Raw genomic sequence first — 17,972 nt, forward strand, 5'->3', positions numbered from 1 at the left:
GCGAATAATTTCTGCATCTGTGAGCTCAGCGCACAGTTCCAAGTTGTGGTCCACGCCTGTAAGCTTCGAAAACGAGACGGTCGATAGAATTTCGACACCGGCAGTGTGAAGGTCGTCAGTGAGGTACTCACTGCCCGACAGCTGCTCGACGACGCTCTCCTCGTCCATGGCAGCCGACCAGTCTTTCAGCACAAATCCTGCGTGGCGAAAGCAATTGCACAGCGTTGAGAGTGCCACTGACTTCCACGCATCGGCAAGCATCCTAAGTGCTCCGAGCATATTGACAGAGTAGGTTTTCCCACTCACTGTCGAAGCACACCCCACCAACCACTGGATCACAACACCGGCTCTGTTGAGTGCCTTCACGCTGCCACGTTGCATGCGAAAAAGAAAAGAAAAAAAAAAGCTCCTTACTAAATTCGGAAACAGCTTCTTGAAGAACTGAAGCAGATTCAATTAAATACGAGCCACAGTAGCGACAGAACGAAGTTCTCGCATCAACACAACCATGGCTAGGCCTACTCGCTATGCTCGGCAATGCACGGCAAGCACACAGAGGAACAGGCAGTTGAAGCGATCAAGCTAAAGGAAGAAAAAAAAGCACTCCGGCAGCAAGCAGCGATGTTGTTCTGGAAGCGGAAGCTGCTAGGCAAATAATATAGCTTCGATCCAGCGTCAGTTTAGCTGAGGAGCGGCACGCAAGGCCGGCACTGGTTTCAAGGCTATCGAAGGAAAAAGCAAACAAACAAGATGGCGGCGACACCGCTCAAAATGTGTGGCAGTTGGCCGGCTGACGCTTGGAATGTCCCAAAAATCGAATAGCCCTCCCTAATGTGTTCGAAGTTTTGAGCCGTGTAATACATTGACTTTATAAGGTATATCCTAAGACCAGGAAGAAGTCCGAATAATCAAGAATGTTGGGTGTCCGAAAAATCAGTCGTCGACAGTACCATACATCCACAAGGTTTCACACAACCTTAAAAAGGTGTCTACGAAACATGGTGTCAGCATGGTTTTTACGGCACCTTGTAAACTGTCGAAGCTATGTCCGGTAGTCGTCAGGGTGGAATCAGAGACAATAGTGTGCGACAAAAAACACTAGAATCATTTCATCCCATGTGCAGTAGGCGTGATCTACAAGATGAAGTTCACCTGTGGTCAGTTTTAGGTGCATAAATGACAGACCAAGGGAACACTAAACTCTCTCAAGAACAGCACTGGGGAGTACCTGGCGGTGCACTGCAAAGGATGCGGCTGATACAGTTATTTTAGGCCGCAGGAAAGACCAGCTTGAAAGGGAAATTTTCGAAACAGCAGTCATTCTTCGTTCGGGGACGAACACGTGTGAGCAATCCGTCTGTGACACTGCTCAAGAAAGAATTAAATTTCTATCAAAATGATTAGATTTGGTGCAGAGGATGTTCGCTTGTGTCACACGTGCCGTGTTTGCTAATCATTTTATGCCTAGTGATCTATTCACTGTATTTTATTTTTTTTGTCGGTGAGGGCAGGGCATATATTCATTGACTCAGGTTTCAATAAAATCAGTTGTTAGTTGGCGCTCTGTGGTGTGTTTTCTACGTCTTGTCTTTGTCTGCCGCGCCGAAGCATTTCTTAAAGTTGTCTTTCTCCTGATGTGGTAGCTCATAATGACGCTATTACAGTTTCTTGATAGGAAAACACAGACCTAAACTCCCACAGTGCATCAGATGTCCTCCAGTGAGATTTCCAAATGTTCACGAATATTCACTTGCTCCAGTTTCCACCTAAACTAGGTCGTTCTTTCTTTTCTTTTTTTCTTCTTGAACTATTGAAGACTGGAATTCTTTGCCGAAATGTATATTTTATTCTCAAGACTTAATTACCAAACTGGAATGCATCCTTACAAGCTAAATTGGTATTTTTGTGTCTCGTATGTTTTGTATACGGCTAAAAAAAGTGCAGAGAATTCTGGCAGGCTCTCTGCATTTCTATGTGGTGTTTCACTCATTTTGCGCTTTTGCCTAGCTTTGAAAGTTGGCTGGAATGAGGCATATCGAATGAGGTTGATTGAATAATTCAGGGGAATCCCCCAAGTTGGATTCTCCAAAAATCTACTCCACCTTGACAGATTCCCCTAAATTATTCGATCAACACCGCTCCTACTTCGAGTTATTGATCAATTCGCTCTCACCGTACCATATGTTCTGCTGACCATACTGGTTAGCTCGGTTGGTAGAACGACTGCCCAGAAAAGTCAGTGGTCCCGGGTTCAATCCCCGGACCGGGATGAATTTTATTTAACTACGAAGTTTCTGAGAAAGCTGTATAGCTTTCCTTTTTAGCCGTACAGCTGCGCTTGGTTGGATTTCAATGACTAACTACTCCTTTATTAATGAGGCATATATTTGTCATCGATTGAATCTCTGCTTTCACTGATTAGCTGCGGGATTTTCTGTTGCCTTGACAATACTTTGCTCTGCAAATGCTTCACAAGCAAGCCAAGAATTTGCTCGAGATAGTAGACTTTCGATTAAGGCTTTCGCAAATCTTTTGTTCATATTCGTTAAATTATGGGCATAAAGTATGTTTTATTTCTGCTTATGCCTAGCAATGGGCTGCAATGTTTTGATATAAATATTTATAAAAGTATTTCAACGAGCTACAACTACTTCTAAGACATGGGTGTGTACACTATTGAAAAAGTATGGGCGTTAGTTGCGAGATAACAGAAGCAAACCATGGCGCGTGGCTCTGTGTCCTATGGTTCTCGTGTTCTGTTAGCGCTTGCACATATATCTAAGGCCCAAACACACATTCATTCCAGATGTTAATGACTACCAGCAAGCTCTCTTTGTTCTGCCCTGTTGCACAAAAGTGTGCCTTTTTCTTCTCTTCCCAGGGTGGCAGGGCTATCCGGTCAGGCAGACGGAGGCTAGGCAAGTCGGTGAGTGAACTGTGCTATATGTGTACCGGATAACCCCGTTTGTGCAGTGACCTGCACCGAGCAGCGAATTGACACGAACAAATTCCTTCTGGGTATCGTGCATTAAAAGTCCGAATTATGTAGCAAAATATACACGCGCACCCTACCTCGTACAGTAAAATCTCGGCGTTACGAATCCGGTTGATATGAATTGCGGGATGATACGAATTCACGAAGTTCCCCGGCCGAAGTGCATTGTGTGCAAAATTTCGGATGTTTCAAACACTGTCCCGGACCACTATAGATGATACGAACGTGCAAACTGCTACCACAACCTTAAGCACTACGCACTGCTTGCACATCGTTGATCTCGCGATCGGCAGCTGCGCTGTATGTTTTCATCATGAGCAGTTTGTGGTGACGCGTAGCCCGCACCTCGCCTATGTCGCGATTGTCTGTCAGGCTCATGCCATGAAAAGTTTTCAGCAGCGTTTGGTCCACAAACCGCAGATGGATTTCGAAACTGCAGCAGGCGGTGGCGGCGTACGTACCGGGTGTGTAGGGACCGCACATCGCTGGCTCTGCAATCACGATCCGCAAGCAGTTTGCGGCGCCGCGCGTCCTGCGTGTCGCCATCTCCTTTCGTACTATATGCACCGCAAGAAGTACACGGAGGCATGCAGACCGCACATCACCAACATCGCGATCTTTTCCACGCCGCGGAAAGCTTGCAGCGACGTGCGTCCCTTAGTAGACGGCGCACGCGAAGGGTGTGCACGGGCCGCACATTGTAGACTTCGCGACCGCTAGTTGCGCTGTACGCATCATGAGCAGTTTGCGATGCCACTCGGCCAGCACGTCTCCTTTTCTTGTCGTGCTGTACTCGCCGCGAGGAGTCCGCGGAGGCCCGTGGCCCTCATGTCACTGACGTTGCGATCGCCTGTTGGGCTGTGTGCGCCGCGAGTGGCTAGCTGTGACTGCACGACCGTAATAAACTTTCTCGGACATAAACAGATCTGCGCGACTACCTTTCCCACGGTTCTGCACACTTATTTTCTTTCGTTTTGATGATACAAATGTTCAGATGATACAAATTTTTCCGAAGTGACTCGAAATTGTAATCGGGATGAGTTCACAGAATGATGCAGCATGTGACTCCCAAGTTGTGGAGATGGCTCTGACTGCATATGCAAGCGACCTGCACATGTGCAAAACCCTAGCTGCACACAGTAGTACCAATTCGATTGGCGTTAATTCACACCACCCCCATAAGAAATGCTTGGGAGGTGGCTGTGGTCAAGGCAGTGTTGCAACTGCCATATCTTCGCAGGCACTTGACGTGGAACAACCTATGAGGGCTAGTGAGTACTTCGTGAAGAGCTCAAAGGCAGGGAAAGCTCTCGGTTGCACTTGTTGCTCGGCAGATTGACACCAACAAGCAAGCAACAGTGGCAGCACGACAGGCAGTACAAATTTAGTCTGGGACAAAGATGCGCTTTTTCAGTTGCTGCAACCAGTAGGCCTCTCACACTAAGCTCTGCACACAGCTGTGCTGAGACTGGCTTCTTTGCATGCTGTAGTTGCTGCTTCGTCATTGCAAGCAGGCTGATGAAATGTCTAAAAACTAACTCCATGCATCGATATCTGCCTGCACTCAGGTCAAGAATGCAGTGGTGAAGGAAGACGGTGCATCTGTTTACTTACACAGCTGTAACTTAGGAAAGGCATGTTCCTTCTCCTGGCCTTCTTGATTTGACTGCACTTCCTGCAATACTATTTCACCAAAGTGTCGTACTCGAACTGAGTGCAGAAATGCAGTACTTCTACAGCTGGGTTTTGGTGGCTGTTGCAGGGTTTGACAGGTGTGCAAGGATGCGCGTGTTTTGTTGAACATTTCTCGTTTGTTGCAAGTGCCCCACCTGCTGGTAGCAACTGTTAAAATAATGCATTAGAAAAATTTGTCCTTGCCTTGTCTGTTGCGCTCTGCAAAATGGCATGCTCAGACCATTCAAAATTCTGTGCATTGTACTTAGTGCACTCTGGCTGAAGAATTTCACAAATTCATATCAGCTGGTTTCATATGCGTGAAGTCAGTGAGTGTTGTCTATGCTGCCTTCAGCGACACTCAGAGGTGTTCCTGACATTGCATAGCATCTCTCACTAGTAGTATGCATGGTGATTTAAAATGTCGTAATGTTTAGGCTGCCATTCACAAAAAGATTCCAGTGCACCATTTATACGCCATGCACAGCGCCTATAGGGGTGCCACTGAAAGCCGCGTAGCGGCGGCTGTCGGAACCCGAGGCGGGCCTCGTGCGGCAAGCGTGGCCGTGGTGCGCGCATGCGATCTGCCATTTGTGCGCGCATCGAGGGCACTTCCGCGGTGACAGTGTGCGCAAAGGGATCACACTTTATAATGTGGACATGTGTTCGATATCACGGCTGTCTGGAACTACATCGCCACCATATGCATCAGTGTCTGCTGCAGACGAGCGTCAAGAAGGTTGCGTACGAAGTAGAGCTCATTGTGAGTGTCCTGCTTCATTACAACGCCATGCTAATTCGCTTATTCCTTGACCTATGAACCAGTATTCTTTATTTGCTTAATGGTACACGCTTGCTTCGTTTATGTGCAATATATTGCTACAGCAAACTAGGCAGTGTCGTCGAAACTGCAAGCGGTTTCCTACCGGTGCGACCGCAGGAAAAGCAAGAGAGCCGGCAAACCAGCATTCTGAGCATCAGAAAAATAGATAATTTATTGGGGTAGTGAGATATCAGCAGATGCAATATCTGAAAAGCTGCGTAACAGGTTAGCCAAGAGCATATTAGATTTAAATTTTATATCCTATTTAATTATTATAGTATCATCTTAATTTCATTTGTGTCAACCTCGCGCCCAACTGCAGAATTACAGGGCGCTTTATAACAAGCCCTAGAGCCCTTAGTCTGAATAGAAAGTGCATCGACATGTTATGTTTTCGTAATCGTGCCAGGCAACAGGAACACTGGCTCTGGTCTTCAATGTAATTGCATGGCAAGTTTCAAAACGCATATTGGAAAATATCAATAACCTGCCGAAGTGGCTCAGGCTACTGAGGAGGATCGAGTTATCCGGACCGAAGTCGACTGTGATGCCCGCGTTTAGGTGGAGGCGAAACGCAAAATGCAACCGTGTGCTGTGCGATGTATGAGTTTGAGGTACTCATCTGAATGCGATCAACGAGGAAATGTGTTATGTCGACACCAGACACTCAGTGAGAGGATACACCCAAAATAAACTAGAAAAGTGCCATCTGCATTAAATACTACTGTGCTCTTATAAGTTTGCAGCTAGTCATCTATGTGAAATATGCGAAATATGTGAAATATGAAATAGTGTTAAGCTCAACAGGGTCTTCTTTCCCCCGCTGATTTTGCCAAGCCCGTTCCCTTGGCTGTGGTTTCGCTAGATAGTAGATAGGTACAGTGGGAATCTCGTTAATCCATTCATGCGCGTCACTAATTAGATGACGAGGCAATTGGCTAGTAACTAAAATGTCCCTGAATTGGTCAGGGTAAGGTAGCCCCCCGAGAATGTGCCTAATAAGATAGGCTTGCATGGCCAAGTGGGCGAAGTAGAACTTCGCCATAACTGGTCATTGGGCCCACTTGACAGCACTGCAAGCCCCCGCTAGGGTGTGCCGCAGTGTTAGAAAGAAAAAAAAGTAATTTTGTTGATGTACAGGCAAAGAGTGGTAAGTCTCGGGGGGCAACGGGTAAAAAAGTTAAGCAATGCTCTAGAAAAGCCGGTAAAATGAGACATTAGAAGTAAACCGAACACAAAAACACTGAGGTTAAGGTAAAATAATAAAAAATAAAGACCTCATTAAACAACTAAACTCTGGAATCTGCTGAGCACAATAATGCTGCCCAGCAGCGCCCTAGCGGAGAGCCAACCAAGGTCAGCTCTCGTAAGGCCCGACACTTGACCGGCAGCTATGGTAGTATTGCACAACATGGAGCGGTCCCCAAACGTTATCCCCCAAACGGAGACTGTCTTCTCCGGGAAGTGGCCCCTCAGGCACTCGTATTTTTGCCTCTTGTGTTCGCACATGCTCCTAAGAATGGCTACGTTTGCATCCCATGTTACTGCAAAGTTTACAATGTGGACCTCATCGCCATCCTCGACAATCATGTCCGGCCTTAGCCGGGCACCAGTGGGTGCAGGATACGTCTTCTCTCGTATAATGGTTGCAGTGGGCTTTTTCTCCCGCACCATTCGCTCAGCTTGCTGAGCCAGGTAGTTATGCCGGGCTGTCCTCTGTTGATCTAGTATCCTGCACTCTTGGAGGATGTGGTAAGCAGTCTCTGGGGCTCTCTTACAGCGCCTGCAGATACGATCTGCAGGATCGGTTGAGTGCCGATTGTGCAGAGTCCGTGTGGGATACAGATTCGTGCGTAGGCGGAGGGCCTTGATCCGATCTCCATCCCGAAGGAGTTTGGAACCGTGGGAAAGCCACGCATTGGCTGTAAATTGTGCTTTGTGAGCAAAAAGGTCTTTGTTATTGTAGCCTCCCTGCAGCCTCTTCCACCACTGCAGGGAGCCTTTCTTTATTGCACGTGCAAGGTCTTGCTGCGCAGTAGTGCCTTCAGGCACCTCAAAAGCATGCACCTCAACCGGCCACCTTGGGGGCCTTGTTGACGAAAAGGTCTAGGCCAAGGTATCGAATAGGACCACTACGCCCGATCGGAGAGACGAGACCGCCGGCCACAGTGACGGGAGGCAGCTCATAGTCGGAGGACTTCATGGAATGATCGATCCTCCAACCAAAGTACTGCGTCCTCTGCGGATTCAAGGATAACCCTAACAAGAGAGTCATTGTTACTTCCCCCGTTTACACGCGCTTTTTTTAATTTCTTCACGTTGACATTCAGAGCACTGGGCAGAAATCACATTGCGTCAAGCACCGATCAACGGCCATCGCAATGCTTTGTTTTAATTAGACAGTCGGATTCCCTCGGTCCGTGCCAGTTCTGAGTTAGCTGTTTTCTGCCGGCCAAAGCAAGAACCTCGGGCACGAAGCCCCCGGAACAAGCACAGCTGTGGCTTTCCACAGGAAGGTCCCGACGCTGGTCCGGGCTCAGCCGCACCGCTTTTTACGGCGGCGAGCCTCGCCCAGTCCCGGTGCAGTGCCATTCCTGCTTCTGGACCCCAGCCCGACCGGCTCAGCCCTCAGAGCCAATCCTTTTCCCAAGGTTACGGATCCGTTTTGCCGACTTCCCTTACCTACATTGGTCTAGAGACTAGAGGGTGTTCACCTTGGAGACCTGATATGGGTACGGTCCGGCACGAAAATCACACTCCCTCACTCGGATTTTCAAGGGCTGACAGGAGCGCACCGGACAGCGCAAGAGCCGCACTGCTTTACGGAGCCAAATATGCCAAATAGCATCGTAAAAACAAAAACAAAAAAAAAACTGGCACTCATTGCTGCCGCCAACTCTCAGCCACCGCACTCAGCGCGGGTGGAACAGGTCGCTTCTGTTGCCGCTGTCCGTTGGCGCCAAGTCGCCGACACGACGGATTTCTTTCGCCACCTTCAGAAAAGCATGCTCTGTTCATCTTAAATATTACGCGCTTAATTTGAGGAAGGAATTAAAAAATTATCGTTACTGAGGAGCGCTGTTTTGTAACGAGATTTTGGAAGAAGTAATAACAGCAATACAAGCAAATTTCTGTTTTTAGCAGCTGCCACCGGTGTGACGCAGCTCATCCGATTTCGTTCTCCAGCTCTGCTGCTAAGGCGTCGCCGAAGTTATACTTTCCGTGTACTGTAAGACAATTTGTGAGACAATTGAACTGATGTAAGGCAATTTATGAATAGGAAATTTACTATTTCCAAAGCATTTCCAGCTACGGCTTTTATGCGAAACCGTTTAGGCGTTAAGCCCAGCGACGACTAGGGCCTTTCACTTTACCTTGCACATGGCCAGAGCGCTGTCGTCGGCCGCCTTCGCGGGCATTAAGTTCGCGGCATCCGATGTAGCAAGCGTTACGAATTTGCGATATTCTTTCTCGATGAGGCTAAGCTCGAGCATTTTTCGACGGGCCTTAATACACTGAGCAAACGATTTGGCAAAAGCGTACGGGAGTCAACTGGGCTGTAGTATGCTGCGCCGTAGGGCGATACTCGAAGGTTCTATAAATCACTGTCAGGCAGTACACTATACTCCCTATTTTGCGTGTGGCTCTTGACACTTGCTTTAGTGTGGAAAGAGCACGTTGGTTGAATCTCGTACGCGTTTCACTGTCGAGCGCAGACGTGCGCACTTTCCGTACCCTTTTGTAAACAAACGCCGCCGACACAGCCGCTAACTTCGTAATTGATAGTCCTAATCAAAAGGTTGGTTACCAGGTATGCAAGACATGAATGTCAATTTAAAGGCTGCTTTCGTTTACAGCGCCTTCACCTTTGCAACATATTGAAGGCACTACAATATTTGCATATCAATCACAGTTACCATAATTTGGAAATGGCATTAACCTGAACAAATGTCATTTGGGTGCGATTGCTTGCTTTCTGCGTCGAAAAGCCGCAATTCACGGCCTCCGTCGTTCTAGTGAAGCATCACTGAAACTTATACAAACAAGTTCCTGGCAAAGTTTTCTGTGTGTTCGAAAAACCAACTACGCAACAATTCTTCCCGAACACTGCTAAAGGTTGTCAGCGGCGTTATGTCTGTTAAACTGCGAAAAAAGACGAAAAAACGACGCGCGCACATAGACGCTGACACGAACAGCGCCCCGGCCAAGCCCACCTACGCTTTGTGGCTTTGGCGACAGGTGGCGTTGTCAGCGTTTTGCGCATCGCGTATACAGTTTATACGAATTTCGGTTATATCGAGATCGCGAAATATCCCCTTGAAAATCTCGTGTAAAAGTATAGGAAAGCTGCGTCGTATATCGGACTCTGCACCACTCATTGGAAGGTGCGCCTTCCCCAAGGATGACCGCATCACCCTCGGCCGTTTGCCGCATGACGTTATCAAGCCGCTCGCGAAAGGAATGAGAGGGAACAGTTTAGCGATGGCTGGCCTACGACAATGCCACGCCCTTCTTCAAAGGTGCGCGCATCTGTGGTGATCATTTGCCGTGCGTCAGCGCATGACGGTTTCAAGCCATGTGCGTGAAGGAACGACAGGGAACTGATTGGCAAGGGTGGTATGGAGCAGACACAGCCAATGAAGCCAATGCAGCCATGACAGACACAGCCAATGCAGGGGAAACATCACGATAGAGCGAAGCTTTGGTGTGCCCCTTCTTCTGCCCAGCTTTCTCTCTCCCCTTCCTCTCTTTCCCGGTCTGCGTTCGTAGCAGCACGCATTACACATGCGCTAACAAGCCAGCTCAGCTCATGGCAGACAGAACCTGACACTAGACAGAACGTCGAACACTTTCTCCAATGCGTGTTGCGAACCCTTTGCACGCGGCGGCTGATGTGATACTTATGTAGGGTATGCTGCTGGGCTAGTTGGTGGTGGTTGTCAAACATTATGGTGTCGCAGCGCTGGCAGACAATGACAAAAGGACTAAGGACACACAGCACAATTGTGTGTGTCCATAGTCCTTTTGTCGTTGTCTACCAGCGCTGCGACACCATAATGTTTGACGTGTGCTACGCTTCTCGTGTAGTCATGCTGAGCATCCGTAAGCTATGGCAGTTGCAGATGTTAAAAAGTGCAGATTTTTTTTTTTTTTTTTTTTTGCGAGAGTCGTCCATTCTTGTCATCGTACTGCACCAGCTGTACTAGTTCAAGTAGTGCAGCACTGCCATCCTCGTTTTGCCGGTGCCTCCCACGCCGTATGCACTTCTCTCCTCGTTTTCTCAAGGTGCAGGACTAATTCTGCGCGAGGTCTCGTTCATCCTGCACTCGCTCCAGCATAGTGTACGCATCGCTCGGTCAACAGCAGATAGACAATGCTGCACATTGTTCTGCAGAGCTTTGTAAGGTCTGTCTCCTTCAGAACTTGGATGGTTCGCTGCTAACGGATCCTCGAATGGTTGCGTATACAGGGTAGTTGGGCTGCATGCCGGTGATTAGCATTTTGTTGGTGGGAGCGGTATTATATCTAGTTGTGGTCACATATGTAGCGGTACGTGCCGCGATATGGCATCTTCGCGCGCGGTGACCTATGTAGTGTTTTTTTTTTTTTTTTGTCGTGTTGTGTGGCACTAGTCTTGACGTAAGAAGACTGGTAGCTACGAACAGAAATCAGTTGTGATCGATCGAGTTTTTGTCGTGCCAAGTGAGTGTGAGAAACCTGATCCACACGATAGCGTGCGCAGCGACTCTGCGACATCAAACTTGTCTATATACACGTCTATATACACTGTGCAGTGAGGTATGTGCATCTTTTCAGCAGCAGCGCTTTTGGACAGAAGACCGGAATTCCTTGGATTTATACCTCTGAATCAATCAAGTGTCTCGTTAGGCAGCCTTATTTAAACTAATACTCGTGGCAACTGCTCACAACGTCTCTCATACCCAGGCGCATGAATGGCATCTTCGCTGACTGGCCGATATAATGATCGTGCAGTCGTACGAAAGTTCATCAATTGGTCACAGTCAATGTCACTGTGACCATAGTCGTCGGCACTTTCCGATCGAATGAAGTAGGCCTACGGCAGCTGGCTTCGAAATTGGACGCGATCATGTTACAGCACGCGATACATGAAATGTATACTGCGCGCACGCGTCTGCTAGGTTGCAGAGTCCTGCACTTGCGCATACTCATTTTGGCAGCTGCCGTCCCACGCCAGTGTCGGAACTGGCACTGCACGCTCACGGGACCGTCCGGCACCGTTGCAGCACTTTTCAGAACTACAGTCAAACCCGGATATATCGAACTCATAAAAAAACGGGAATTAGTTCGATAAATCGGGTAATTCGAAATACAGCTTTTAGCAAATTTGGCAATGTATAAACCGCACATCATTAAAAAGCATTCTTTATTTGATAAAAACATTTACGGTGGGACTATTAATGCGAGAAACAGTTGCTGATCTTCTTCTGCTTTTTCATTTTGAAAGCATTATTCAGCATGCACTTCTCAACATTATCGAGCGACCGGGAACAGCTGAGCCCACAGCCTTCTATTGACTCACAGTAACGGCGAACAACGCTCAGCGCGTGAAGTGCATCGGAACACGATGGCGGGTCCGAACTCTCATCCTCACAGCTACTGTCGCCGTCGACATCCCTAGTGAGATCGGCAATGATGTCTTCGTCAGCGAGCTCTCCGGTTGTCGGAACATTGTTGTCGACGGAGACGAAGTCTGTTGCTGCAGTCCCAACACAAACAGCACCCGGGAACTCGGAAAGCTGGCTGAACAACTCATCAAGTTCCTCGAGCGGTTCACCGCTATCGAGGGGTTCACTGTAATTGTTTGATGAGCTGGCGCCAGCCTCGCCGGAAGCAGAGAGTCCACAATGACTGAAGCAGTTCTGAATTGTTTCTTGTTTGACGTCGTTCCATGACGCATTCAGCATGGTTATTGCTCCCAGGAGGTCAATTTTCAGCTCGCGGAGGTTTAGCAAAAGCCTCTACACAAGTCGCTTCCTATAGCCTGCCTTCAGTGCACGAATGACACCTTGGTCTAAAGGCACCGACGTTGTGTTGGGCGGAAGAAAACGAAGCTCAGTGTTGCTGACGCTGATGTTGCAATGGTGCGCAGAGCAGTTATCAACCAGCAAGCAGACCTTTCTGCCTTTGCTTACCAGGTCGTCGTCCCAGGACCTGAGCCACTTGCCAAAAAGTTCGCTTGTCATCCAAGCTTTCCCGTTCCATCTGTAAGACGGCGGAACAGAAAGTGCGTTCTTTAGGCACCGCGGCGATTTGCTCTTTCCTACTACGAGCGGTCGAAGCTTAGTTGACCCGTCGACGTTGGTGGCAAGCAACACGGATATTCTGGCTTTACTGACCTTCCCGCCGTGGGACTTGTCATCACGACAGGCCAGCGTTCTGTTCGGAAGCATTTGCCAGAACAAAGCAGTCTCATCGGCGTTGAATATATCACGGGGATGGTACCTTGTTGTGATGTCGTTCCAATTTTCATCGACCCACTTTTGCACGCTGCTGAGATCTACTGCGCGGCTTTCACCGGTGACAGCACGGCCGATAATGCCGTGACGCTCTTTAAACCACTGCAGCCAGCCTGAGCCGCCTCTGAAGTCGGGTCTGTTCAGCATGAAAGCGAAATCCTTCACTTTCTGTTCGATCATTGGGCCAGAAATGGGAATGTTTTGCGACCTAATGTCTACAAACCAATTGTGCACTGCTGCCTCTACGTCTTCAAATGCAGCAGTCCGTACTCGTCGAGCGCTGGTGGTAGCAGCAGGCCTCTTGTCCGCCTTAGCCCTAACGCCGGCCTTATTTTTCAAAATCGTACTCAGCGTGCTTCTGGGGATGCTGTACGCTGCGGCGGCATCCGACTTCTTTTCTCCGCGCTCAACTCTTCTGATGATCTCCAGCTTTGCAGATATGGTTAGGTTCTGTTGCTTTACAGCAGCCATCTTTCACGAAGCGGACGAGCTCACCGCCCCCACAAAGCTATGAAGCACACGGAACGAAGCAGTCGAGCGAGTCGGAGACAACCGCATGCAGGCGCACGTGGCTGCGAGGGAAACAAGAGTGCGCGGTCGAACCACTTTTGCTAGGGGTGGCCGGGTGGCTGTCTGAAGGAGCGAGAGCAGCGCCGTGCGAGCGCTGTTGGGCTAAACCACTTTGTCAGGGGGGATGTTGGTGCAGCTCGCCCAGCCGCCACTCGGGAAAGCAAACTTCGCGGCTGGAAGTTTGATATATCAAGCGCGGCTGCTATTTTTGTTCGATATATTAGTATTTTTTGCTATATATTCTTGTTTTAACAATACAATGTTCATAAATTGTTCGATATACGGGGTAATTCGATGTAAACGGGTTCGATATAGTCAGGTTTGACTGTAGTGCAGCCAGTGCAAGCCAAATCGAAGAAATCTTATGGCGACTGCGAACGTTAAGATGTGGCTGATTTTTTATTTTTTTATTTGGAAGAGTCGACCATCCGTGTCGTGCTGAATGTGCGGCCTAGCGTAAGCTATGGCGGCTGTAAACGTTAAAGGGCTTTTTTTTTTTTTTGCTGCTGCTGCTGCTGCTGCTGCTGCTGCTGCTGCTGCGAGAGTTGCCCATCCTTGCATCTGTGAATGAATGAAAACACGCGGTCAGCTGTGATGATGACATGACATGTGCTTTTTGCATTGTTCGCTTCAAATGGCATTTGCAGCTATCACGCTTTCTAATGATTTTGTGGCAGTGGACTACGCCAGTCCCAAGCTTGGCGTGATAAATCGAACCACGCTTGTTTGATCAAACCATCATGGCCACTATGCCCAAGTTCGCTTCCCGCCACCACAGGAACTAACATAAAAAGTATAGTCAAAAGATAAACATGCCGTGGCCTTATCGCTGCGCAGCATCTTGGCGCGCTGCCAATAATTGAGCTGTGGATGCAACGGCCGAAATGGAGGGATGCGCCACCAACTAAAAGCTGTTCACATTCAAGCGCAAACAGTCGATGTTTGCCGCGGCGATGCAAAAGCCTGTTTTGAGCTGTCGTGGCGGCGAGAGCGACTCAGTTCCACGAAATTTTTCACTCTGTCGCTACCGCTCCTTGCTGAGTTCGCTCAATTGCTTGCATGTGAATCGGCCTGAACTTTTTTTTTTTTTTTTTTTATTGCTTAGCACTACTAGTCGCAATCGTGGATTTTGCCGATGTCTATCCGAAGCTGTTTACTCTCTCTCTTTTCGTGAACTTGAAGTGGAGAAAGAGAAGTTGGCGACACACGTGTCACGCAGCTCAGCATTGGCGATGCAGAGCGGCTGCACAGCTGCAGCAGGAGCTGCTCTCTCTCTCTCTCTCTGTCCATCCGTCTCCATGAACTTGAAGAGGAGAAAGGGAAAGTGGCAACAATCACATCAAGTGACTTAACACTGAGGGTGCGGAGCGGCCACATAGATGCACCTAGTGAGAGTAAGACTGAGAGAGGGGCATGTCTGTTGTGGGCGTGGCGGCCGTCACTGGGCAGCGTTGCACAAGCGTGTGTTACTCCGGAGTGAGCAGTCGTGTGTCGCTCGCGCATCCTCAACTTCGGCATTACTCCCCTCGCATCAGTCATTCCTCAGCCTTCATGGACAGGAGACGTTCACGCGCGGTGCTCCCTAGATCTTGGCTTCGAGCTGCTCAATGCACTGTGAAGAAGCTTGTGCTCACCTCCAAACCTTAAAGGGGCACAGTGAAGTTCGTCAGGCCGCTAATTCCAGCCAACCTCTAGGTTCTTTGCACCATGCCGATGTCAATTCAGAAAGAATTACAAAAAACGAGAGTTATTTGGTTTATAAAATTCAAAATACAAGAAAAAAAAACTGCGCTTCGGAACTGGTGTGAGAGGGAGCCCCTCTCCTATTTAGCTCACCCAGCGCCCAACTGGGGCGGAAGCTGTTCACCATGGTTGCCTGTCCAACTCCACCTGTAGCCACGCTCTTTGGCAGCGTTGTTACCATGGTAACAGCAATCATGTGTGTTTCATGACTGCATAGGTGTCGGGTTTCGCATTCCAGCCTTTGTTTATGCTGACGATTTCGTCATTACAGTCGAGTCCACTTATAACGATATTCAAGTGCCACAAAATTTTCATTGTTATAACCGATAATTGTAATAAACGGTTTGCACGAAAAAAAGCATAACAACTGCAGAGAGGGGTCACTGACGGCAAGTGACATGCGAGCTCCACCGAGACATCGTTTTGGTGGCCCCGAAAGGGGTCTTGTAAAAAATACGAGAAGGTTGCCGCGTCTGCCCCTCAGCTTGAGAAATCCCGAAGTAACGCTGGGGTGAAGAGAAAGAGAAAGACGAAACTTTTATTTAAAAGCTGAGGAGATTTGAGCACGCAGGCCCCTGGGGTGAAATCGCCGCAAGCATCTCACCACGTACATCTCACTGGCTTGCACGAGAAAACTCCCAGGTCCGTTAACCTTGCTTGCCTCACGCGAAGCGTGTCGACATCCTTCTCCATGGCATCTAGGTACACCACGTAGTGCAGCGGAAGGTTCCTTGCAAAAACAAAGCCCCAGAGGGACTGAATCAACTGCAGGGCCTCTTGCGAGAACAATGTTAAGGCAGCCTGCCCTACCGCATCTTCGTCGCTGTCGTCGCCGTCACTGTCGTCATCAGGCGCCTTGTCGAACGCGTTTGCGCCCACTGTCAACTGAGTCAGAGGAGCGGATGATCGTCAACACCGTCGGTTGCGATAGTGCGTACTCCTTCGCGATACTGCACTTGTCGTCTCCAAATCGATAGCCGTGCCGTGCGCTTTCTTTTCACCGGCAACGTTGTCATAATCAGCGGATGGTTCAGCCATCTTATGTTTCGGCGGCGATTCAAACAAGACGAAGAAACCGCGTGGCCATGAACGACTTCGACGCAATCATCTTGCACAAATAACCAAATCCGTTTGCATAACTGCGCATAATAAGGGGCGAGTGGGGGAGTGAGCAGATCAGCAGATTAGCGCTGTCGGCGCGATGGCGAAATCCATTTGTGTTTTGGAGGGTGGTGCAGCTCAGAGCTATGGGCGCAGTCCATTTGTGTTCCGAGGGGTGGAAGGGCAGCGGGAGAAAGGCGCGCGGGCTTACAATGCGGAGAAGGCCAGAAAACAGGTTCTATTTTATGAGCGCGTGACAAGGAGAGTGCAGCAGCTGGGATTTCTTTCTTTTTTTTTCTTTTCAAGGATTTCGCATTCAACTACCTTTTGGCACGATAACTCAGGAGCGAGACTTCATTGTTATAACCGATAATGTTGCAAGGGGGCATTGTAGTAAGCGGGTTATTTTACTATAGAAAACATACAGAAGTGGATGGTACAGCAGGTTTTCATTGTTGTAACCGATATATTGTTGAAACCGGTATCGTTATATGTTGACTCGACTGTATTACGGAACTCGCCGGAATGCCATTTTAGTGTTCCGCCGGCGCCCATCGCTAGTGCTGCGCGGATCACTCGAGCACTACTTGTGCGAAAGTTCGAGAACGAGTGCAAGGACGGAGAAGGAGTGGCATACAGGAGCTATGGCGAAGCCTACCATGTACATATACAGGGCCAGCAAGGAGGTCATCCACCAACGTTCTCTATCTAAGAATGTTGTCATCTACTCCCTGAGCAGTGGGCTGGAGTGCTGCGGACTCGGCTATGGCGAGCGTGCCTCACGAGGGATCTCGACATTTGCGCCATCTGTGGAGCGTCAGCAGAAACGATCAGCTATGTGATTTTGGGCTCTCTAGCGATTTTGCCGGCCTCCGAGATCCGAATCACGGTGGAAGAAAGAGAGGTGCTCCGACGACGCGACTGTGCTGCAGCAGGCGCGCGGCTGCTTAGTGTTACCGGAAGAGAGGGCAGCCGCCAGGGGCAGCACATGTTTTGGGGGCCATCCTCTCCGCCGGTTCTGCTAGCGTGCCTATGGAGCACCGGCGCGCGCGCTGATAATTTCCCACTTAAATCAGCATTAAAAGGCCCCAGCCCTTAGATATTTCTTTTTCGATATTTACACCCCGACTTCTGAGTAGGTACAAACTTTCGTAATGCTAACTAAACAAATTACTCCATTTCCGAGCAAACAGAGACGTGTCGTCTGCTCGAGCAGACACGCTGCGCTTGCCGCTCCCGAGCACGGACCGGGCGCGCTTCAAGCGGTTTGTTGCCACGTCTGGCCAATTAAAGAGCAGCTTCGTGACATCATGCCGCCGGTGCAATGCCTCTTGGGCAGCTGTTCAATGCATGGGCGCACCGCAACCAGACGCCGATAACACGGTGGTGAAGGAAGCAAGATCAAAGCGCTGTCGGGGAGGTTTGAGCGCCCGCTTCATCCTCGTGGACGCAACAACCGTTGTTACATGAGAACTGCGCTGCGCCAGATGGTATCAGAATGAACAGGTCGTTCCTGTGGCAAAGCGAAGTATCGAACACAATAAAAACAAGGCTATTTGTAGCCGGA

The 17,972-nt window shown here is 49.0% G+C and overlaps 1 protein-coding gene across 3 annotated transcripts in view; it reads left to right on the forward strand.

The window, feature by feature from the left end:
- LOC146177853 (G patch domain-containing protein 2-like) overlaps nt 1-17,972 on the forward strand; it is a 123,060-nt gene that overhangs the window by 49,936 nt on the left and 55,152 nt on the right. For all 3 annotated transcript variants that reach the window (XM_084580614.1, XM_084580615.1, XM_084580616.1), the window contains exon 7: nt 2,882-2,926. In XM_084580614.1, the coding sequence (XP_084436740.1) occupies nt 2,882-2,926 (45 nt within the window). The remainder of the gene's footprint in view (nt 1-2,881; nt 2,927-17,972) is intronic.

The sequence above is a fragment of the Amblyomma maculatum genome, chromosome 10 (genome assembly GCF_055883805.1).
Source record: "Amblyomma maculatum isolate TAMU_Amacu chromosome 10, ASM5588380v1, whole genome shotgun sequence".
Classification (NCBI taxonomy): domain Eukaryota; kingdom Metazoa; phylum Arthropoda; class Arachnida; order Ixodida; family Ixodidae; genus Amblyomma; species Amblyomma maculatum.